This window comes from Plasmodium berghei (assembly GCF_900002375.2).
Source record: "Plasmodium berghei ANKA genome assembly, chromosome: 11".
Taxonomy (NCBI): Eukaryota; Apicomplexa; class Aconoidasida; order Haemosporida; family Plasmodiidae; genus Plasmodium; species Plasmodium berghei.
Genome location: NC_036169.2, coordinates 1,660,631 through 1,685,709, shown reverse-complemented (window position 1 = coordinate 1,685,709; position 25,079 = coordinate 1,660,631). Strand labels below are relative to the sequence as shown.

At 22.8% G+C, this 25,079-nt stretch overlaps 6 protein-coding genes across 6 annotated transcripts; 3 read left to right on the top strand and 3 right to left on the bottom strand.

Annotated features, from left to right (window-relative positions):
• Positions 1 to 720: 720 nt before the first annotated feature.
• On the top strand, positions 721 to 2,154 carry PBANKA_1145200 (conserved Plasmodium protein, unknown function; the record flags this gene model as incomplete). The annotated part of the gene is made up of 2 exons (XM_034566018.1): positions 721 to 1,912; positions 2,039 to 2,154. The coding sequence occupies 2 exons, from the start codon at positions 721 to 723 to the stop codon at positions 2,152 to 2,154; spliced, it is 1,308 nt and encodes a 435-aa protein (XP_034422657.1).
• Positions 2,155 to 2,679: 525 nt separating this feature from the next.
• Positions 2,680 to 8,988, bottom strand: PBANKA_1145100 (conserved Plasmodium protein, unknown function; the record flags this gene model as incomplete). Its single annotated transcript, XM_034566017.1, has 1 exon — positions 2,680 to 8,988. One exon carries the CDS (start codon positions 8,986 to 8,988, stop codon positions 2,680 to 2,682), a length of 6,309 nt encoding a protein of 2,102 aa, XP_034422656.1.
• Positions 8,989 to 10,287: 1,299 nt separating this feature from the next.
• PBANKA_1145000 (conserved Plasmodium protein, unknown function) lies at positions 10,288 to 11,559 on the top strand (the record flags this gene model as incomplete). Its single annotated transcript, XM_034566016.1, has 1 exon — positions 10,288 to 11,559. One exon carries the CDS (start codon positions 10,288 to 10,290, stop codon positions 11,557 to 11,559), a length of 1,272 nt encoding a protein of 423 aa, XP_034422655.1.
• A 741-nt stretch (positions 11,560 to 12,300) lies between these two features.
• PBANKA_1144900 (glycosylphosphatidylinositol anchor attachment 1 protein, putative) lies at positions 12,301 to 15,450 on the bottom strand (the record flags this gene model as incomplete). The annotated part of the gene is made up of 5 exons (XM_034566015.1): positions 12,301 to 12,639; positions 12,778 to 12,945; positions 13,140 to 14,061; positions 14,329 to 15,096; positions 15,380 to 15,450. The coding sequence occupies 5 exons, from the start codon at positions 15,448 to 15,450 to the stop codon at positions 12,301 to 12,303; spliced, it is 2,268 nt and encodes a 755-aa protein (XP_034422654.1).
• A 1,428-nt stretch (positions 15,451 to 16,878) lies between these two features.
• On the bottom strand, positions 16,879 to 18,420 carry PBANKA_1144800 (conserved protein, unknown function; the record flags this gene model as incomplete). The annotated part of the gene is made up of 3 exons (XM_034566014.1): positions 16,879 to 17,845; positions 18,006 to 18,090; positions 18,387 to 18,420. The coding sequence occupies 3 exons, from the start codon at positions 18,418 to 18,420 to the stop codon at positions 16,879 to 16,881; spliced, it is 1,086 nt and encodes a 361-aa protein (XP_034422653.1).
• Positions 18,421 to 20,366: 1,946 nt separating this feature from the next.
• On the top strand, positions 20,367 to 24,860 carry PBANKA_1144700 (DNA repair endonuclease XPF, putative; the record flags this gene model as incomplete). Its single annotated transcript, XM_034566013.1, has 1 exon — positions 20,367 to 24,860. One exon carries the CDS (start codon positions 20,367 to 20,369, stop codon positions 24,858 to 24,860), a length of 4,494 nt encoding a protein of 1,497 aa, XP_034422652.1.
• Positions 24,861 to 25,079: the final 219 nt, after the last annotated feature.

Genomic DNA, 25,079 nt, shown 5'->3' with positions numbered 1-25,079 from the left:
ATCAAAGAAAATATGATATTTATACAAACAATAATACTATGAATTTGTTCTCTTTTAAACCCATATTTAAATTTCCCACTTTACCCCTATATTAAAACACACAATTATTAAATATATGCTCGTAGCATATTTATTTGTGCCTAATATTTACCCACTTCAAAAAAAGTGTATATACCTAACATGCTTATATTTTATCATATTTTCACATAATATGAAAATAAAGGGAACGAACATATTGTAATTTTCCTTTTTTTCAAACTTTTCATAATTATCATTATGGCTATTCATATAATCATTATTATTTTTGTTATTGTCATATTTTAATTTTTGTCTATATTCACAAATACCCCTATCTCGAAATATTATATATACGAACACAGTTTTACTATATTAAAAATTTAAACATATTAAATTATTTATTTGGCCTTTTCAATAAATGTTTTAAAAATAAATAAAATATATATGGGTTAGTCATTTATTTGCACATGTGTGTTGTTATTGACAAAATGCAATTTTTTGAAGCAATGGTCTTAAATGCTTATTTTATTCTGCCTAAAATATTAATTGTTTGTAACTAATGACTCACGTTTTTCATTCTAAATTTAAAAATTGTCAAACATGTTTTGCATTTAATAAATATAATAATACATAATTCCTTTATCTATGTCATTTTATTTACCTCTTTCGATATTACACATATTTATACATATATTTCTTCAAATGAAATGCTCTTTGTTTTCATGCAAAAGCACAAACTACTACAACGGTTCCTGTTTTCCTATATCAGATGACGAAGAATTCGATCTCTTTTTCAATAAAATAAATAAAAAAAAGAATCTACATTATATGCTCGAAAATGCTGTAAACGAAATCATTTATAAAACCCAAAAAAATTGTGAAACCAATTCAGATTTTGAACAAGTTGAAAAAAAAAGTAAAAATGCATATTCAGATAAGTATCTAGATGATATCGATATAATTTTAAAAAAGGGAAAAAAAGAGAATATGTTTGCAAAGAAAAAAATAAAAAATAAAAATAATAATCCTTTATTTATACCTAAAAAGGATAATTCAGTATTTCCTTCGGAAAATATCAAGAATATAATTTATTCAAAAAATAAAAGCGAAACTAATATAGAATACAATAGCGAAAAAAAAACAAATATCAGCAAGGACAGCATAATAGAAAATTTTAAAAATGTATTATGTAACGACCTAAATAAATACATTAAAGAAATATTACATGCTATAAATAATAACGATGTACATGCATCATGTATTTCCAGTATCTCAAAAGATAATAAAATTTCAGAAGACAACCTCCCCAATGTTAATTCTAAGAATTTAAATAATAATATACTTACTAATAATAATGAAAATGCACAACAATTACCACATAACCGCGACAAAATACATCCAAACATAATCATGGGTAGTTCTCTTAATAATTTATATATTGGGGATTCTAATAGCTCTAAAGGAAACAATGTAAGTGCTGAACGCCCAGAAAATGTACAAATTAAAACATGTCAATTGTTTAAACAAAATTTAAATACGAATCAAATGTTTCATAATAAAAATAAAAATTACACGTCACATAGAAATATATCCATTACCACAGAAAATGTGAATTGCAAAAAAAAATATGTAAAAAAAATGAAAAACGGAAATAAACACACATATAATAGTAACAAAGGAGTTGATAAAAAATATATATATTATACACGAGGAGGGAATCTATTTAAAAAGAAAAATCCTTTGTTCAAAAATGAAAATGTTAATCCCTATTTCAACAAGAAAAAGGACGCATATCAGACTATAAAATATACTTATAAACATAATAGATGTTATACTAATGAATCAACTAATTTGAATTCCAACACTTCCAATTATGGAAACATAAAAAAAGAAAGTAAATAATATAATAATAAAAATAGATATGCAGTTTCCATCTAATCCATTTTATTATATATGTGCATATATATTTGTATGTTTGTACACGCTTCTTTCTATATATTTTAACTAACTTCATTCTTAGGAATATTAAATTCTCCACACAAAACTTTAGCAAAAACGAACCCAAATAATGATTTCACTTTTAGACATTTTCAAAAAAATGCAAACAATAATATTTTAAATAAATTTCTTTCTTAAGTTTTTTTTTTGTCATTTTTCCTTTTTTTTAGTTTTGTTATTTGTTTTAAATTTTCACTTATGCTGATCTATGAATTTTCTTTCACCTACTTCTCAACATAAATGCATTCCCGATTTACAAGTTGTTTAAATTTTTGTAAAACTCGAAGGAAATTGTTGAAAAAATAAAAATGCAAGTATCTAATGCAATGGGGAAGATCCCCATTTTTCAAATTATATGACCTTAATAAATTGTTTGAGGAATTTTTCAAATTAAAAAAATTTACCAAAAAAAGCAATAAACATAAATAATAATAGAAATGATTATATTAAAAATAAAAAACGAATCGAAATAAAGCGGAAAGATTTGGAATATAAGAAACAGTATCACTACAAATGTATAATTCATAATTATCAAAAATGTTTTTCTTGAGCATAAAAATGACTTTTAAAGAAAAAAATTGACGTACAATCATCGTTTAATTATAGGAATCCATATATGCACACCAAATACGCATGTATATACAACAATGTGTGTGCATCGGGTCATTGGTTTAATACATTAACATATATTTGTTTCACTTTAGATAAAGGAAATAAAATAAATTTATTATTCTTAAAATAATAGTAACAAAAATTAACCTTGCATTTTGTAGGCAAGGTAAAGGAATAATCAAAATTAACTTCAATATTTTTTTTTAATTCAATATTTATGAAATTTTTAAAAGGTTTTATATATCCATTTATGCTATTATCATAATAGTTATTTTTACTACGTTTTATTTTCCACTCTGTAGTATCTATTTTGAGGTATTTCGGCATATTTATTTTTTTTACATTTTTGTTCACTTTGCTATAATTGGTTTTATTACTCCAAGATTTACCACAATGATGTTGATCATTAGAACCATTTAAATATTTTGGATTCAGCTTAAAACATGAATCATTCACAACGTTTTGATTTGATGGATTATTTTTTTTCCTCTTAGCAAATAATGAATTTTTTACTTTTGTTTTATTAATATTTTTCAAATGTTTTAAGGAACTATCTTCTAACAAAACATTCTCAGCAACAAAGTTGTACGTTAAGAAATTGGTTTGTTCCATTTTTTTATTTGACATTTTTCTTTTTATTATTTCATTAATTTTCGATTCGTCGCAATTTTGCACTTCGCTTTGTGTATTCTTTATATAATAAGCATCTTCATATTCAATGTACAATAATAGGCGATTAAAAAAATGTTTTACATGATCTGGTAATAAAAATAAAATGTTTCCTAAATCTTTATCATAATAATTTTCAAAAATTTCAAAATATGGGTCTATCTCAATACAAAAATATATTTTCACGAAAAAAAAGGATACAAATTTGAATGAAAATTTTATGCATTTGTCATAATTTATAAAATCCTTATTTTTTATATGTTTTAATATATTTTTTAAAATTTTATTTATCACAACGTTTATAGTATATGTATTTTCGTTCTCATTTTTAGTATTTTGTTCTACGTGTTTATGAATAAATTTATTGAATCCAGTAACTAAATGTTCTAAATCATCACTCAAGTTTATTATCTTCCTTCTATTCTTATTTTGGTTACACACACTACACTGATAATTTTTACTGCATATCATATTTTTCCCATTTTCCATCTTATCAGATATAACATAGGAACTATATTCCCTTTCTCCTTTGAATTTATGCACTTCAGTTTCATCATTATTTAAAATTTTACCAAAATATTTATTCAACTTAGAAAATAATAGGTTGTTTTCATCGTATATTTTATTTAAAAAAAAACGAAGTATTTCTGATATATCTGTTGAATGAAAATAATGTTCATTAAACAAATAGTAAATTTTAACCAAATTTTTATTAATTCTGTGATTTATATTTATAACCTTTTTATGATAAAAATATTCTCGATATTTACTTTTAAAATCTACTACGTTTGTATAACTTTTCCATTCATGCATATCCTTTTCATTCATGAATATTTTTATCTTTGATTTTATAAATCGAAAATTTATATTATTACATGAAAAATATTTATGTTCTTTTTCTATATTCTGATTTATGGTTTCTACAAATATTTTAATTTTATCTTTATCCAAATTATTATAATTTAAATCGTGTAAAAAATTATTTCCAAATCCATTGCTTAATTTCCCTAAACAATTTTTAATAACATTTCCGTTTTCCCCCCATACATCTACTTCATTTATATTTTTATCAAAATCCATCCTTTTATCTTCAATATCATATGTTGGATAATTAAAATGTTTATCATAATGATCTTTCTTATCATTTTCGAAATATTCATTCACATTATATATGTTACGAATTATTCCTGTCTCGTTTATTTTATTCTTATATTTACTAAAAAATTTTATTCCCAGTTTATCCCCATTTATATCATCTAAATGCTCATAATTCCAATTTATTGAATTATTAGTCACATTATTTCCATAAATTAAGTCGTTATTTAGTACACCATTTAATAGTCTTTTGTAAAAATAGTTTGCAATGCTATTTCTATGTATTATACCATATATCGACAAATCCGTAATAAATGTTTTTAAAAAATAGCTATATATAAAATATATATTTTTTTTTTTTTGAAAATGAGAAAAAATTTCTTTCAAATATCTTAAAAAATATATATTACCAATAATATGTTCATTAATATTATCACTAATAAATTTCGAATATTTCATGTAACTTTGTTTAAAATATATCATATTCCTTTTGTTTCTTTCTTGAATAGATTCATCGACTATTTGTTCTTCTTTCTCTATCTCGAAGTCTTTTATTTTTTTGAACTTATTAATATTATTGATGCTTAAATTTGTGCTTTCTTTTTTTTCATCATTTTTCTCGTTACTCATCAACCCTGAAATATTATTACAATGCTTGTTCCCTTCTAAATTTTTAATCATATCTCCAAACATGCTATCACTGCTACTATATATAGAACTGTCGCATTGGCTAAGCTTATCAGATTTCCTCCTTTTTACCAATCCTTTTCTTCTCGTATAATTACTTTCATAATTATAATATAATGAGTCAAGCATCCCTATCAACTCGTTACTATTATCAATATAAAAGAAATCATAATCTTTAAAAATTATAAGATAATCTAAAAAATGATTTGTTTTTAAATTTGTTTGATCATGCAGTAATTCCCATATATTTTTTTTAAAAAAAAAACAATTTTCATTGAAAAATGGGATATCCTTATTAAAAAGTATATTTAACACACTTAAAATATATATATAGCAAAAATTACTTTCCTTTGAACTTATATCCAAATTTACACATTGTGGATATTCTAAAAATGCATACATCTGATGATATAACAATTCAGGTGATATATTTTCTCTAGGAATTATGTCGCTACTCCCCTTATTATCAACACACTTCTTATCGTTAATCAAAAAGTTATCCTTTTTCTGTTCATTATGTTCGTTCATAAAAATGTAACTGTGATTATTATTGCTATTCATTTTACAATTTATTTCGTCACTATTTTCTCCAATTTTGTTATTTCTTTTCTCATACTTCCCCCATGCCATTTCTCGATCAAATTCAAATAAATTCACACATTTTGAACCCGTTATGTGGTATTTTTCAAATTTGTCATATAATATTTTGTTCGAAGTGTAGTAACAAAATCTATAGGATCGTTCAAATAAATTTAAAAAAGGAACATTAATATATGAATTTTCTATAAATTTATTTCGAAACTTATCAAAAAAAAAAGGATAAATTAAATCGGAATATTTAAACGACAATACTATTATCACGCTATATATATAATACCATTCTTTGTTATTATATATCATATGATCAATTAGATATACTTCTTGCTCATCTATTGAATTCGAATTCTTTTTAGATGCATCAAAAGAATCTGATTTAGAGTTATATAAATGTGTGTTCATATTATATTCATCCATATCATTTTTTAATGGATTATTATTATCTTCTTCATAATTCATTAAATGCACATTAGTCTTGAAATTAAAGTTGTATAAACATAAATTGCTTAAAATATTTAATACTACCTCAAGACCACTTTTTTCATATCTACTATATGAAAGCATGAGGAATATATTTTTACGCCGATCCTTATTTAAATTTTTCAAAAGCACGGAAATGTATTTATTAAAAAACGTTCTATCTATTGGTATCAATCGTGATATTTTAACAATTAAATATGTTACATAACTAAATATATTATTATTAATATGATTTAAAAAAAATATTATATACTTTTTTATTGCCTTATATATTTCTTTATTACGATAAATATCAATCAAAAATTCAAATATCTTGAATACGTAAATTAAAATTGTTTCATCGTCGTCATCTATTTTATTTGATAACCATCCAGTAGCTAATTCGCTGTTAAAAACAGTTTCGAAATTTATTAGTAAAATTGCATTTTTACTTTTATTTTTTGCATTCTTAACACTCACACTGTTATTACTATTTTTTTTATTATTATTTTCTTCATTTAAAGGAACCTCATTTATATTTTCATTGATATTATTCGACTCTTCTTTATCCAATTGTTTCCTTTCATTTTGTTCGCTGTTTTTATTCCAATATGTGTTCACGTTTTTTTTTCGCTTTTTATCATCATTCCTAGCAAATTCATTTTTATAATCCAAGTGTAAAAATGTTGAAAAATAGTTTTTGTTAAAAAAATTACGATTATGGGTTTTTAAATATATCATTCTATTGTTTGGAAAACCTTTGGAAACATTCCCTTTTGCATTAACAATACAATTAATAATTATATCTTTATTATATATATAATAAAAATTATTTTTTAGAGGTTTGGTAGAATTTGCATTAGTAGGATCATTAAGTGTGCTTTTCATATTTCTTTCTATTGCTACACTACCTTCTATTTTTGCATTCTCTTCCCTCTCAGAGTTGCCCCATTCATCATCCGCTTCTTCTTCATATTCTTCTATACAATTATTATCTTTATTTTCTATTCCCCCCCTCCCCCCATTTCTAGCTTTTCTCCACTTTTCTTTCTTTTTCTCTTGGTATAATATATTTAATATGTAGCAAAACGATTTTAGCGCCTCAATTTTGACAATGTTCACTTCACTTTCTGAACAGTATGCAAATATAGTTAAAAACGAATTTAACAATTTTTTGTATATTTTTTTGTCATATTCTATAAACCTTGGCTTATAATTATTATATTTTTTTTTTAAAACATCAATACCCTCCATATTACTTTTTAAAAAATTTACATATAAAGTAAACACACAAGACAAATTAAAAATATTTTTTTTCAATTTAATTAAAATTTCATACATTAAAACAAAACATTTTAAATTAATTATTTTCAATAAATAATTCTCTTCAAACATCTTTATACACAAATAAGAATATATATTTAATATAATACCGAAAATGTTAAAATGACAAGACGAATCATCTATAAAATCGATAATTATATTAATATTTTTAAATATATCTATTATATATTTAATTAAATTTATATATTCATTATCATTAGCCAATAATAACTGACCAAGCTTGCTACTTAAAATCTCTATTGACTTTTCGCAGTATGCTATCAAGTGTGTAATGTCAACTTTTTGAGGATTTGATTTTGCTAAACACTTTCCATCTTTAATTTCCACAACATTTTCACCTTTTATATTTTTAATAAAATTATAAACTGATTTTATGGATTCTTTTTTTCCAAGATCGTTGCCTGAAGTATTAGTCGATGTATTATTTTTATTGCTTATATATTCATTCTTTGTATTAATATATTTATCCAAATTATTATCAATACCATTGAAAAATGTGTCACTTACATGTTTGTTATCATTCGATAATTCATTATGCCTATAAAGAGACTTATTATCACTTCCACATACGTTATAAATACTGCTGCTATTCGATTGGCTGTTTTTCCTATTCCAATTTATAGCATCACGATTTTCAATATTTACATCATTACCCTTATACGCACTATTAATATCACTTGGTAGTGATAAATTATTAATTACAATATTATTTATATTTTTTTTATTTTCTTCGTGGTCATTAATATAACTCAATTTATTTTTATTACCCTTAGTATATTTGTTTTCATTTCTTACATATTTCATTTTATTATTTTGAAAATTAGTAGAGTTATACAAATTCTTTCTATTCTTATTTAATTGCTTTGTACACGCCAAATTTAATTTAATTGGAGACTTTTGATAATACATACTATTTTCATATTTGTTAATCTTTTTATGTATTTGGCCACTTCGATTTTGTATTCTATTGAACATGTTATTTGCATTGTTATCATTATTACTGTTATAATGATTCATATAATTACTACTACTGTTGTAATTGCTACTATAATTTTCATTTGTATTTTCTTTGTTACTTGCATTATTCATTTTTATTTTACTTAAATCATAAAGGCTCTTGGCAACTCTATTGATAGAGCCAGACCTTATATCAGGCTTATTATTTTCACACCATTCTACATTCATAATATTACTATTACTACTACCAAGAGGGGGAATATATCCAGTATATGTACCACCTGATTTGCGTTCCCCAAAGGAATAAGCTAATTTTGTGTTTATGCTTGATTGCTCCTGTGACACTGATAAATTACCCTTTTCATTTTTTCCGGTTGAAAACAAATTGGAATTATATTTATTTCGGTGATGAAATTGGTCTAGTAATATATTGCTAACATTTGTTTTTTTTTTTTTTTTTTTTTTTACTTTCTTTATCCCATCTTTGAAATTATTACTTGCGATACTATTACCATTGTTTTCGTGTTTTCCCCCATTCAGTATTTTTTTCATTATATATTTGATATAGTATTGAATTATTCGTTTTTTTTCGCCCTCTAATTATATTCCCTTTGTTTATTATTATTACTATTAGTTTATCATGTTATGCCAATTTGAAGAAAACAATATTATTTGAATGATAAATACATGTTAAAGGTTTGAACATACCCTTCTCTTATTCTTAGATAGAATGATACTTATAGTTGTGACAAAAAAATAATAAATAAATATCCATGAAGAATATAAATTTATGGGATACATATAATCATGAAAAATTGTATTATAACTGCTAATATATATATATATATACGTATAAACATTCACATTTATTTAATCCTATATACCAGATATCATTATACAAACTCATATCCTTTTTTTTATACATAACGATAAGTACCAATGAACATAAGCTTAATCGTAACAAATTTTTTAAAATAATATATATTTATTTCAGACCAAGTAAAAATTTATACCTGCGATTATATTTTTCGTAAAAAGTTGTTAATATTTTTTAAAAACATAAAGCAATTATTTATACATAATTACATTATTATTATAACACAAAAATAATTACCAAGTTATGAAATTATTTCTAAAACATTTTCAATAATTTTTATTTTTCTACCACGTATACATATTTACAGTATATTTTTGTCAATATTTTGTCAGTATATTATTTCATAGGTATTGGAAACACGCTAGAGCGATTTAGGGTTGGTTATATAATATTTAAATAAAAACCTTTAAAAGGGTTTATGAGTGTATCTTTGAAGCACAACACAATTTAATAAGTAAATAATAATATAAATGTATGAGATATAAATGTTTAAGGATGCACAATAACCGAATAAAATAATATATATTATATATATGCGTACAATATAGTGCAAATGTATGAGCATTTTCAATCGAATGTTTTTTCCCGATCAGCACTTTTTCTATAAATTTATGAACAAATAATTTACGCTTTCATCATACAGACAATAATTATTCTTCATAAAAAATATATAAAGTTAACAAAATTATTTTACACACACTATACATATATATTTCTTTTAAAAATACTAAAGCATATGCCATTGTATATCAATATTTAATATAACATCAAAAGCAGGTGTTTTTATTTTCCTTTGTTATTATTGATATCCTATATTTGAAAAATAAATATCCCATATTTTGATATTTGAAAAATATAAATGAGTTATCCACACTCTCTATATACCATGCGAATGAACTTATAACAAAAGGCACCCAAATAATTTAAAGATTTATTGTCAAAGTAATCGCAAATCGTTTGAGATAAACTCAAATATGAATGATGAAGAGAAAATTTTTTACAAATTTATTGAAAATAAAACCCTTTTAAAACAATTTTGCGAGGAATATGTAAAAATACAAAACAACGAAAGGCTACTGAAAGAAGAAAATAACCAATTAAAAATAAAAAATTGTGAACTTGAAAATGAGATAGAAAAATACAAAAAAATATTAAATAATATAGATAAAAAAAAATCCAAAGAAATTGAAAATAGTAATTTTGAATATGATTTAAAAATTAAAAGAATGGAAAAACAAATAGATTTTCTAGATTCATGTCTAAGTAAAGAAAAAGAAAATTATGATTTAAAAATGAAGGAACTAATATCATTAAAATTAGAAAATGAAAAATATAAATATCAATTCAGTTATAATAAAGAACATATTATTTCTGAAAAACCAAAAGACGACACACAAAGTATAGATCAAATAAATAAGTCCAATGCTAATGTTTTAAATAAAATATTTTTAGATATTAATACAAAAATTGAAGATATGAAAAAAGTTATAAATGATACAAAAAATTCACGCCATTATGTAGAGCAAAAAGTTAAATATTATGAAACTTTGCTTAATGAATATTTAAAAAAAATCACAGATACTAATTTAAAATGTGATCAGTTCTATAAATTATATAAAGAATCTCAATATAAAAATAGCATTAACAAATCTAAAAAAAAAGTTCTAAAACATCAAATAGAGGAATTAAAAAATTTTAATCAAATTTTATTAAATAAAATTGATCAATCCAAAATAGATATTAATACAATCGATGAAGAAAAAAATAAATATTATTCACTTTTAGAACAAGCTGAAAAAAAAAATATATTATTTTACAACAAATTAAATAAAGGCACAACTGCTCAAAAAAGTGTCATAAAAGATAACATATTCCATGTCTCAGCAGGGGATATTATTTCTGATATGGTTGATAAAGAATACATTAATTTTTATTCTTCAAATAATATAAAATACGATTTCTCTCCAATTGAACAAAGTTTAATGATGGAACAGAAACAAAACAATTGCATAAATTTTATATCGAAATATATAGGCAACTGTAAGGGGGAAAAAATTAAGGTCACTAATTTATACGTTTCCGATAAATTCAACATCAAAAAAGAAAGAAAGAGGAAAAAAATACTATTTTATTCTGATAACGATAATGATAGAAAAAAAAAATATAAAAATTATTTTTTAAATCGGTGCGTATATAACAAACCAATAAACATTATGGTTAATTCAGATAAAATCAGTGAGCCATAGTTTCACTGAAAATAAAAATAAATCACATTTTTTCCGAATTTCACAAAGGGGATATTCATATATCCAATTCATTTGCACAGACACAGTATATCTGTATATTATGTTTCCTATTGCACTTATATTTTTCTAAGTTTCACTTTTCCGTTTCCATTTATGCATAAGAAGCGACTTATATATTTGCTTTCAAATTATAGCATGTACTAACTCATGTTTATGGTTATTTCATTTTTTCCGTATTTTTTTTTGTTTTACCCCTTTATTATTACTTCATTTTTTAATCATATGACAATATGCGGCCTTAATTAATCATGCATATATTTGCATAATTTTTAGTACATTTTTTAGGCCGAAGCAAATGCTACCATTATTATCCTATATTATTTATTTTTTTTTTTCGTGATATTATTTGCAATAACTTTATTTTTTGATGAAGGAAAATATTTCTCTAGTTGAATTATAAATAAAGTAACAAAGTAGATAAAACATTCAAATCATAAATTATTTAAATACCACAACAAAACAATAATATAATACATTAGTGTAACATATAATACACATGATGATTTTGTTATATTAAATGTCACACATTATTATTAAGTATGTTTTGAAAGACCCCAATATTACATCTTTTCATATGTAAGCGGATATGGTAACGTGATAAAACATTTAAAATAAAAAAGAACAAATGAACACATTTAATTATGTATACATGCATGCATATATAAATGCAAAATATATGATTTATTGAACAAAAAATATAAATATTATATAGAACAATATTGGGAAAAATGTAAAACATAAAAGAGGGTACAATTGAGAGCCTATACAATAATGATTTCGAGCTATACTATATAAATTTAATAATACATTATTGCTAATATCGCTATTATAATTAAACTTTATGTCTTTATTGTCCAAATAATATTTACTCAAATATAGTGCATCAAACATTTTATTTGAACAAATAAATTCCAAAAATTCGGGGAAATACGCTTTTCTTGATAATCCTGATGAATTCATGTATTTCAAGCACATTGCCGAAAAATTCATTAACATGTTCATTATTTTATTCCTCACACCCTGCAACCAAAAATTAATAAAAAGAAATATATATAACACTTAGCTATATATACACATATAAAGAATAATTTAATGTAAAAATATAAACAATTTCACTTTTTATTACACTTTTTTCATTTTTTATGTGCCTTAAGTTACCAGAATAAATCCTCCAAATGGATATAAATACATTAATGTCCCAAGGATAAAAAATAGAATAATAAATTTGGAAATCATTTTATGTCTTTTCATTTTTATATTATGTAATATTGACACAGGTGTTACAAGTATAATACAAAACAGTATTGAATAGGCCCAATTATACATCTGAAAAAAAAAACACAAAAATAATACACATTTAATATTAATTATATTAAATTATATAAACTAAAAGACACATATATATAACAAATTGAATAGGTAAATTATGCATTTCGTTTTTCAATTCTAATTTGGTTATTTACAAAAAATATATTCATACTTATTTTTTACTTTATCTTATCATAATATATATCACTTACCGATGAAAGTATAACGACGAAAAGGAAATAAAAAATATTGGTGTGGTTCATTATATAATTATAAGGTGCTATAGTATTTTTTAAAATATATTTAAATTTTTCGTCACCAAGTAAATAGAGGTTTTTTTCCATTTCATTTACTTCATGTATTATTTCTATAACTTTTTTTTTTTTTTTAGCATCCATAAAATCTTCATCATCACTATGTATCACTTTAGGTTTAATTAGTTTGTTTTCTTTGTTAGTATATGCTATAACTGTTTTGTATCTATTCACGAATTTTTTAACATAATTGACGTCACTACTATTATATAACAAATTATTAAGATGTTTTATTTTGTCTAAAATTATAATTTTCTGTATTTTTCTATCTTTTTCATAATCCCATATTTTAACATATTTATAAATAATCCAAGAGATAAAATAATTTAATATAAACGCTACAAATAATGATATAATAAAAATACGTAACCAATAATTAGATATTTCAATATACTTATTAAAATTGTCAGGGTGCCACTCTGTACACATTGGTAGTTTCTTTTCCGATTTTATTAAATCATATATTTTTCCATTGGTTGAAAATAAATAAATTGGCATAGATATGGTTAATATAGTAATTATATACATATATATGCCAACTATAAAATTTACATAATTTCGAAAAATTGTTCCTTTTATTAATTTTAAAATGCAATAACTGCATATTAAATAAACGCAAAAGACATATAAACTAATAGGAACATATTTTTTAATAGTATTAAAAAAATAAAAATTAGTTGAATGGCAAAAACCTTCATGTGTATTACTTTGACTTCTTAAAAAACTTTGTAATGATTTTGTAAAATTAAATAAATTTATTATTTTTCTTTTCAATGGAACCTTGCTTACCCCTGTTATGGTAAATGATGGAATGTTCTCTCTGAAAAGACCAAAAGAAAATATTCCGATATAAATTAAAAATTAATAAAATAAAAAAAAATATAAAATGGTAAAACATTCAGCGGACAAATATAAAGTAAATAGTTCATTCATTGAATATTTACAATATATGTGGGTCAATAAACAAATATTAATTTCAAATGTATATCCTCAAGTACCGCCCTATATTCGTAAATGCTTTAACAGGTCATAGATACAGACACACATATAAATACATAAATTAATTTTCATATTTATTTATAATTACCTTAAAAAATAAATATGTCCCTTTTCATATTTTTTTTCCAAAGCAACATTCAAAATAGCATGGTACACAGGATCTGTTTTTATAGGGATATTATAATGATTTAGTTCATTTCTCAATAATAAAATTAAATCCTGATTTGGTAACATCCCATTTAAACTTTCATAATTAATTTCAATATGAGATGGATATATAGATTCAAATTCTATTATTATCGATGATCTCGTAAGAACTTTTCTATTTCCTGTATTACCATAATAATAATGTTCGATAAATTTTTGAACACCCAAAGAATATAATAATTCTTTATTAGTAAATAAAAATACTATATCTTTACTCATATAATTAGCATTTAAAAAATAATTTATCAATGTTAAACCAACTACTAATGAGTGGAAATATTTCCTTTCTTTATAATCAAAATTTATTACAACTATTAAGTTTTCAATATTATTACAAAACTTGCATCCGACATTACTTATTAATAAATAATCTTTAACTTTATCATTTATTTTAATTTCATATTTTTCTGTATCAACCAAACTAGACATCATTTTAATATAATCATGTACTATATCTATTACATGCTCACGTTCTTTATATTTATAGTTCTCAAAGTAATAATTCGTTTCATTTAAAAAATCCTCATCATTTTTAGTAAGTGTAGAATTTCCAGGAAATTGCGCAAATGAACGGGCATCTAGCTCAGCTTTTTTATCGATCTTGTCGATTACACAAAAATAAAAAAAACCTATAATTGATAAGGTTAATCTGAAAAACAAAGAAGCATACGCATATATACACACACATGGTAAAATATAAAGTGGAATAATAAATATAAATATATATAATTACAATGCATAATCAAATTATATATATTAGCATTTGACGCACCACTATAGATAAATAAAAGCTATATATACATATAGATATAAAAACATACGTGTATGCATCCCCACATACTTATTCAATGTGTAATCAACTACACACATATGAATATATATATATATATGCAATTTTAAATATTATGCTCATTCCCTCATTTGATTCTTACCCAATAATTTTGCTTCGCCTAATTATTTTATCTATTAGTAAAAAAAACGTAGGGTTCTCTGAGAAGCCCATCTTAAAAAAATTCAGTGCAAAAAGCCAAAAGAAATGAAACTGGGAAAGAAAAAATAAATAAAAATATAAAACAAAACAATATTTTCACTGATCATATTTATTAAATTTAACTTCATTTCCTTTGAAAATATATATAATACAGAAAATTATATTTTTATTTATAGTTTCGCCATAGGCACACAGATGCGTATATAATTTTTATTTATATAACTGTTTTTACATAAAAAATATATATCAAAAAATAGTTATATCTTTTTGTTACCAATGTATACTACCAAGGTATGCGTAAAATACAAAACAATTTAGAATAAATGAGTTCTTATAAGTTTTTCATGTGTATTGCAAAAATTTATTTTCCTTATTTACATCATTCCTATATTTTTCCCATTTATAAAATAACATAAATTGAATATAACAAAAAAATTTATAAAACGAAAAGATTGTAAAAATATATATAATAAGAACAAACACATATTTAATTCATATACCCCTTTTAATGTTATAAAAATGAGGCATAATTTTCTCGTCAATTTAATTACTCAAATTGTATAACAATTAAAGTAGAATGCATGCATCACTATATATTTTTCAATATATTTCAACATAAATGGCTAATAAAAATTTCAATCTGTCGCTATAATATTCAAAGCCATATTTCATTATATACTATGCACTTCGCTAGTCGCATTTACGATCTAAGAATATACACGTGATAATTTTTTTACAAGACTATCAAAAGGTATTATTTATAGGTTGATCACCAAAAAAAAAACACCAAGGTGTCTTCGTTTAAAACAATACACAAAAAAAATTGGTTTACACTCATATTGTAAGCGTCATTCCTCTCTTTTCATTAAAAATATAAATGTATTAAAAAAGACAATTTTCCAACTAAAAAAATTATATTTAAAATTTTTTAATTTATATTATAGAATTTAAGTATCTTTTTGCAGAAAAAAAACATAGAAAAAATATATGTACAGTTATTAAAATATTAAGATAAAATTATATGCACTATTTCTTCGAATTTAACATTCATATTCATATATAAGAAAAATTAAAATAATTAGTTTATTCCCATTTATTCACAAAAATAAGACAATAAAGTGTAACATTAACAAGAGAATATTTTACCATGTTTAACTTTTGGATCACATTTGTACATACTTATATTTATTATTTTTTTTAACACAAATATCATAAAATTGACATACTATGACGAGTTATGTAGTTATATACCTATTTTTAAAGTGTTTTTATAAAAAGTGACAAATTGAAAAGTTGTCACATATATAATGAATCTCTAAACATCTTACTATATTTTATATTTTTTTCTATGCAAATTGTTTAGACTTTTTTCAATATAATCAACTTATTAACATATTTCTAATATTATGATATTTGCTTTTTTCTTTCCTCCTTCAACCATTAGTTATTTTTTTTATTTTCCGATTGCATATTTTGTGAATAATTCATAGGAATATTTCTTTGATCGAATATAGTTTGATCATCATGTTGGTTACCCGAAGTAGGGTTATTACTATTGTTACTCTCGTTAATATCTTGGCTATACATATTTCTTTTAATTCTTTCTTCATAGCTTAGCGTTTCATTATTATATTGAGTATAATGTGACATAACAGATTGTCTAGTATTATTATTGTTCTGATTGATATTTGGGGGATATACAGTTTTATTATCATGCTGATTATAGTTAGATGCATAATTATTATTTTGATTTTCATATGGTGATTGAGTATTGTAATTTTGCATATTATTTTGTGTGTGTATGTTATAATTGCCATATTGATGCTCACTATTACTACGATAATTATTATTAAAATATTGGTCGCCCATATAAAATTGTTGACCATATGGCATCATATTATTATTTTGTGGTAAATATGGTATTTTATATACTGGAATTTCCTCATTATTATTTTGATTATTTACATAATGATTTTGTGATGAATTATTCATACTTTCTGATATCGGTTCGTTTATATAAATAAATGTAGGGTCATTAGGATCAATATATGCATTATTACTTGAAAAAAAATGGTCATTAAATTCACTTAACGATCCTAATGTTTTATTTTTCTTTGCTGCTTCATATGCTTTAAAAAAATAATTCAAAAAATTGCTACACTGACCATTTAAAAAAATAATATTCCATTTGCATGGGCTAGATAAACTATTTGGATGATCTACCAATGGTCTTACAACGCCTGACAAATAATTTAACCCAAATATCGGTTGCTCAAAATTTACGTTATCAATTAATGTTAATGGAAAATCGGCTCCAGTAAAATTTATATTCGTTTTACTTTTCTCATTTTTAATAAACACTAAGCGTATACTTGTTAAGAAAATTGTTCCATCTTCTTTTATCGTTCTGTAAAAAGGCGACAATAAAACATATGTTATATATGCATAGTTAAAAAATTATATCCAAAAACATAAAATAATCAAAAAAAATCAAAATTCATTAAAAGAAGCATAAAAAACATATTCATATGTAGCTTGCATTTCTTTATAGACGGTCTTATCTATACCTATCGGGCAAATATAGTTTCAATTTAACATCTTCACGTCTTAAATATATAAACTCTGATTCTTTATTTGAAGGAAATAAATATTCTATATGAAAATGAATAAGAAAAAAAATAAATATATAACAGTTTTTAAGGATTTCTCATATATAAATGGGGCTATGTAACTTTCCCACATCCGCATGGTGAAATCCTAAAATTTTTACATTAAATAAACCACTTATCATCTTCAAAATGGAAATTATATTTCCAATATATGAAGATAATTATACAAAAGAGATATCGTTTTATGCATTCATACATTTTTAACAAGCGGATATACATAAATATAAAGCTTTTAGCATATAAATACATATTTCTTTTGTTTTTTTCTACAAAATTTACCTTGCCCTCGAATTGTCGTCGGATTTAAAGCCATTTTAACTTTGTATAAGAGAGATTTTACAATGATTAAAATAAAATAAAAAACAGTTTTAATCTGCTCATAAAAATCGTCTTATATATTTTTACTTATATAATCACTCTCTTTATATATACATAAGATATATATTTATATAAATAATATATACTCGTATAAAAAATTATATATATTATATTGACATAAATCCTTAATTATGTATGATTTGGCAAAGAAATTCACTAAAATTCATGTCATTATTTTGCGTGTATATGAAAATATCAAAATGAATAAATTATATATATATATGCACACGCGTATAAACAAAAATATATGAATGGATATGATATATGCGTTTTATAAAAGGTAACAGTTTTATTATTTTTATAATCTCTTATTTTAAAAAAATAAAACAAAATAAATTAAACATTTGAGAAATATTATTTACATTCAAAAAAATTGCTGCACTTATTATTCCTGCCCCCCAAAAAAATATATATGATGGATATAGTTATATTTTCGTGTGTAATATGACATGATGGTTTTTTTCGTAAGAAGGTATGCTAATGTGAATTTAATTCCAATATATGTAAAATAGCAAATGGAAATAAAGACTGCACACACATATACAAAAAACAAAAAATTATAAATACAAAACCACGGACGTTAGTGTGAGGTTATGCAATATCATCTCATTATATAAACTCGTAATTTGATATATTTTATCTGTTCTCATTATATAATAAACTTAATAATTTATAAAATTCACATTATTTTGTGTGAGGAAACTTGGCGCATTTGTATGTATGTCCTTATTTATCCAATAATATAATTTCATCATGCTTTCCCATTTATAAAAATATTAAGATAAATATTTTTCAATAATGTTTTTATTTTAGTATTAAATTCATAAAGCATAGTTCCTATGTTCCCCAAATAACTTATATAATATTTTATAGTGATAACACAAATTGTGATCTATATGTAGATATGAACAAATCGCTGTGAGTTGAGTTTCCTTCTTATTATAGACATGTTTTTAACATTCTTACATACCCCACCTTATAATCGTTTTATTTATTTAAATAAATAATTTTCCTTCATAAATAAACAACAAAAATATTTCCAAGAAAAATAGTAATATAATTTCATAGCTTATAGATAATTTTTAAATTACCTTAAAAATATTTTTTAAGAACTTTTTTAAAATATGAGACTCATAATTTGTTTCTTTGGGCCTTTTCTTACATTTAATAGGTCCAAAAGTTAATAAAAATGTGTAAAGAACTATAATCAAAAAAAGGTTGTAAATGCCTAATTCGAATGAATAGAGAAATATTACATTCATTGATTATATAAAAATTGCAATATTAAACAAAGGATAAATGTGCTCTATAAGCTTCAACACAAATCGTATGATTTTACTTTTTTTTTATTTTTTAAATCATATTTTCGTTACTGTCATTGTATATATACTAGTTTTATTATTTTCCACAAAAAAATCCATACTTTGATAAAATGGCCTATAATTTTTATATCTTGGAAGGGGTATATAATATAAAAGCATATTTATATTTTTTGAAAATATATCACTTTTGAAAAATATACCTTCTTTTATATGCTAAAATATTTATCTCACGTTTTTTTCTTTAAGGTTTGTTTTTCTACACTTTTAAATAAACAAAAAACATATAAAAATCGCTTACATTATAAGTATTACAAAATGTATGTATAATAAGAAAGTTAAATAAATAAAAAATTATGTTTATATACACCGCTAAAATTGGAGCTTAATTTTAGTCCTACTTATTTAAAATTTAATTCATATGAAAAAAATTATCAATAGTTTGAACAACATTTATTATTTCCTTTATATTTTACACTTCAAAATATATGTACACATATATATTGAGTCAATGGGAAGAAATCACGCATAAGGAATTGTTATTCACTACCAAGCGAATAAAATGTATCCTTTATATTATGAAAAGAAAATAGTGAAGAAACTTATACAACATGATTCTCTAATTTTACTCACAGATGGATTTAGCGAACTAAGCATTTTAGCAATATTTATTTTTTATTATCAAAATAACTGCTTGTGGTATGAGCAATATATAAATGATGAAAATATATTCTTTAAACTATTTAATTTGAATATCCATAAAGAAATTATTGATATTGAAACCATTCCAGAGGATCCTAAATCCACTGATAAAATAAATAATGAAAATAATACCAATGAAATTAGAAGTATTACAAACATTTCACAAAATAATAATGAAAATGGAGAGAAAGAAACCAATAAAGAAAATCCCAAACAAGGGGATGGCAACTTCCATGATCAAAATATACATGATACCGATAAGATAGGCTACCCCACTATACACTTTAATCCTAATGCGAACAAAAACAAACTTATATTTATATTGAATGTTTCCCCAAAAGAATATAATATGTTTTTAAAATATCAACTTTTCTTATACGAAGGAATTAGCAAATTTGATATTTCATTTAATAATAGTATAAAAATTAATTACTTAAAAACAGAATATATACGTAATCAAAAAGCAAATGAAAGAATAGAAATGTACATAAAGCGTGGCGTGTATTTCATATCATCCAATATTTTATTAATAGACCTATTAACATACAAAATAATTCCTGAAATTATTGATGGTATATTTATATGTCGAAGCCATAAACTTATGTATAGTATGAAGGAAAATTTTATTATCGATTTATATAGAAAGAGAAATAAATTTGGATTTATTAAAGGGATAAATAATAATAAAAAGCTAGTAAAAAATCAGCAAATATCAAATATTTCTAAAAAATTATATATAAAAAAAATATATTGCTACCCACGATTTCATAAAAATATTCACATTTCATTAAATAACAAATTAATACAACCAAATATATACGAAATTAATGTAGATTTACCAGTTGTATTAAAAAAAATGGAAGACAGCATATTAAATTTGATTCATTATATAAATATAGAAATTAAAAAAATACACAAATTTGAAGATTTTGATATAAATTCGTTGTTATATTCAGATAGCCCGGAAAATTATACTATGAATTATATTAAGAATAAAAATCTTACATATAATACAAAAAAATTACTTAAAGAAATTATTATATTAGTTAACTTATTATATAATCTATATATTTATGATGATATTATTTTTTACAATTATATTAATAATATAAAAGAGGCAGACAAAGAATCCATATGGATGTATTGTAATGAAGCAAATGAATTATTCTATTTAGCAAATGAAAGAAAAAATAATTTTTTAAATAAAATTGATATAAGCATCGAATCGAACACACTACATACATCACCCAATAAAAATACCATGCACACTATTATTAATATGTTCCAATATAAAAATAAATACTTTCATAAATCTAATGAAATTAAAAGAGAACAAAATAAAATATATAACTGGATATATGATTTAGTGTACAATAGAGATATACCCTTAAGTCAGTACCAAAAAATTATCTTAAAAACTAAAAAAAAAAAAAATACACACACAAATAGTAACTTTGCAAAAAGAAAAAGCAATAGTTTTTATGACGAATTTTTATTAAATAAAAAAAGTAAGCATTATATTAATAGCGATACAGATGTAAGCCAAGAAAAATTGCAACTAATTCAGAAAAACCCTAATTATCGTAACTCAGTTAGGATAAAAGTTGAAAAGGCCGACGAATCATATAGCTCCTTCAATAATAATCAAATAAAAAATATTAGTCAAATAAATGTTAAAAAGGAAAAGGAACAAAATTATATGCATGTTGAAAGCCACTATGTGATCGAAGATTCTCAAAGTAGCGAAGCAGACAATGAAAATTGTTTAGAAGATAAACAAACGAAGAGCCCAAAAAATTCCAAAATATATCAAGATATCAGTGATAATCCTAGCGAAAATCCTCAAAATAATAATATCAATATATCATTTATAACAAGAAAAAATACCAATAATAATAAAAATTATGAAAAGCAAAATCAAAGTTCAATGAAAAATAAAGAGAATAAAACAACTGAAACTATTGAAAAGGTAAAATATCCTATCGTCATTATTACTGATAATTATTATACACAAAAAGAAATATACAATATATTAGCTCACAAAGAAGAACAAAATATTAATATAAACGAGATATTTATTAAATCTGAAGATGAAATTAAAGAATATTACATATCAGATGATTTAATAAATTCGGAAAGTAGCACAAACAAATCGTTTGAGAATAATAAAGATAAGTTATTTTGTGACAATAAAAACTTTCATATTCCTTATAAAGCTATTAAAAATAAAACTAATAACCTAAAATACATTAAACCATGCATTTATATTATATGCATAAATAAAAATTATGAAGTTATGTATTCCTCTGAAAATTTTGTTAATAAATGCTTTCAAAAAATAGACAAAATAAATAATGATACTAAAAAAGGGGATATAGAAGAAGATACACAAAATCATTTAGCCATATGTGAATTAGAAAATAATGGAAGTATATCACCAAAATTTAAATCAAACACCCGAAAAAATGAAAATGATAATTTATTCGAAATAAACGAATTTTGTGGAAACTTAGACTTTTTGGAATTATTTTTGATGAAAATAAATCCATATCGAATTATTCTTACAAAATTAGATTTGCATATTTTTAGAAATATAGAAATATACTGTGCTCGAATGTTCAAATATAACCTTTACAAATTAACTAAACACACAAATTTTAAAGAACTAGTGATGTATGAAAAAAATAACTTAATGTACGATAATGTTAACCCTGAAAAAATTGTTATAAAGAAAGAGAAGCAGATGAATGGAAAGAGAAATCATATAAAAGAAAAACGAGTAAATCAGGATAATTATGATACTCATAAGGGTATAGACAAAGGCACCAAAAATTATGAACTAATAAAAATTATGAACGACATGTGTAATACTATTGAGGTTTATATCTTATTTTACAAGGATAATATCTTTTACAATAAATATTTAAATAATATCAAAAATGAAAAAGAAAATTGGATAAATTTTATCGAACATAAAAATACACTTCGTTTCGAAATAGATCGTAACGTTTTCAATAAAAATAAAGAAATGTTTAAAAGTGTGATAGATTCTTATTTTTTATTTCAAAAAAAGCTTAAAGAAAATAAAAAAAATATAATAAATTTCAACAAAAACCTATGCGAACAGTTTAAAAACTTTCAAGAAGTTAAAGCAAATGATGCGACAGCTGATATCGTTCATTATAGCAACAATGATAATTTAAATAAACACAACACGAATTTTATAAGTATAGAAGAAGATGAATTATTTTTAGAAAATTTAAAAAAAAAAATCAATAAAAAAAATAATGAAATTACTAATCTTGATGACAAAAAATTATTAAAGATGCAAGAAATCCTAAAATATTATTCAATAGACTCATTTAACTTAAATTTTATACTATATAGCATATTTAATAATACTAAACCTATAGTTATTGTTGATATAAGAGAACTTAAATCTGATTTGCCATATAAATTATATAAAAGCAAAATGCATATCATACCATATTCATTACTTGTTGGAGACTATATATTAACAAAAGATATATGTGTCGAAAGAAAAACCATTGTTGATTTAATACAATCTTTAAATAATAACCGATTGTATAACCAAATTAATCAAATGTCAAAATATTATTCTATATATGTTTTATTAATAGAATTTAATAATAAACACCTTTTTTATTTTTCATCATTAAATAATAAACATTCTATATATACAAAATTGGTAACAATTTCTCTTCAATTCCCTCGACTTAAAATTTTATGGAGTCCATTTTCACTCTTTACCGCTAAACTTTTTTGGTCACTTAAAGTTAATGCTGATCAACCTGATATATTCAAATCCCTTCATATTGACATAACTCTACAAAAGGATACACAAAAGGATTATGACATTACATATGAGAAGAGTGAGCTTCAGATAATTGACAAGATAGAAACTCAAGCAAATAATACCCAAAATTTAGAGATTGAAAATTCCGAACAATTGTCATATCAACCCACTGATGAGCTACTTAATAATGACAATACTTTTGCGAATGTTGATGCAAATGATCATAAAGAAAAACCTCCTTCCGAAGATACTTACAAGTATGAAACCATAAATGATTTACTCGATGAAAAGATAAACACCTTAGAAAAATCTAATGCAAGTTACACTATAAAAAAAATGGAAAATGCTACCAATTGGAATGCAATTGAAATTTTAAAAGCTTTACCCGGAGTTACTGAAAAAAATATGCACAAAATAATAAACAATGTCAAGTCATTATATGATTTGTGTGAAAAATCATTAGAAGAACTTGAAAAATATATGAGTAAAAACAATGCAAAATTGTTATATAACTTTTTAAATGCAGATGTATCATGAGAATATGCCTATTTTTTTGTCATATATTTGGTATATATATATACACTTCTTTAATATATGTTTTATTATGTTCACATTTTTATCTCCTAACTCTTAGTCTCTGTTAGGACTCTACCGACAAACAATATATACATATACGCACATATGTGTATATTCACTAAAAATATAAAATTATTTAAAGGTATTTTATTTAATTCACCGTCCATATATGGTATATAT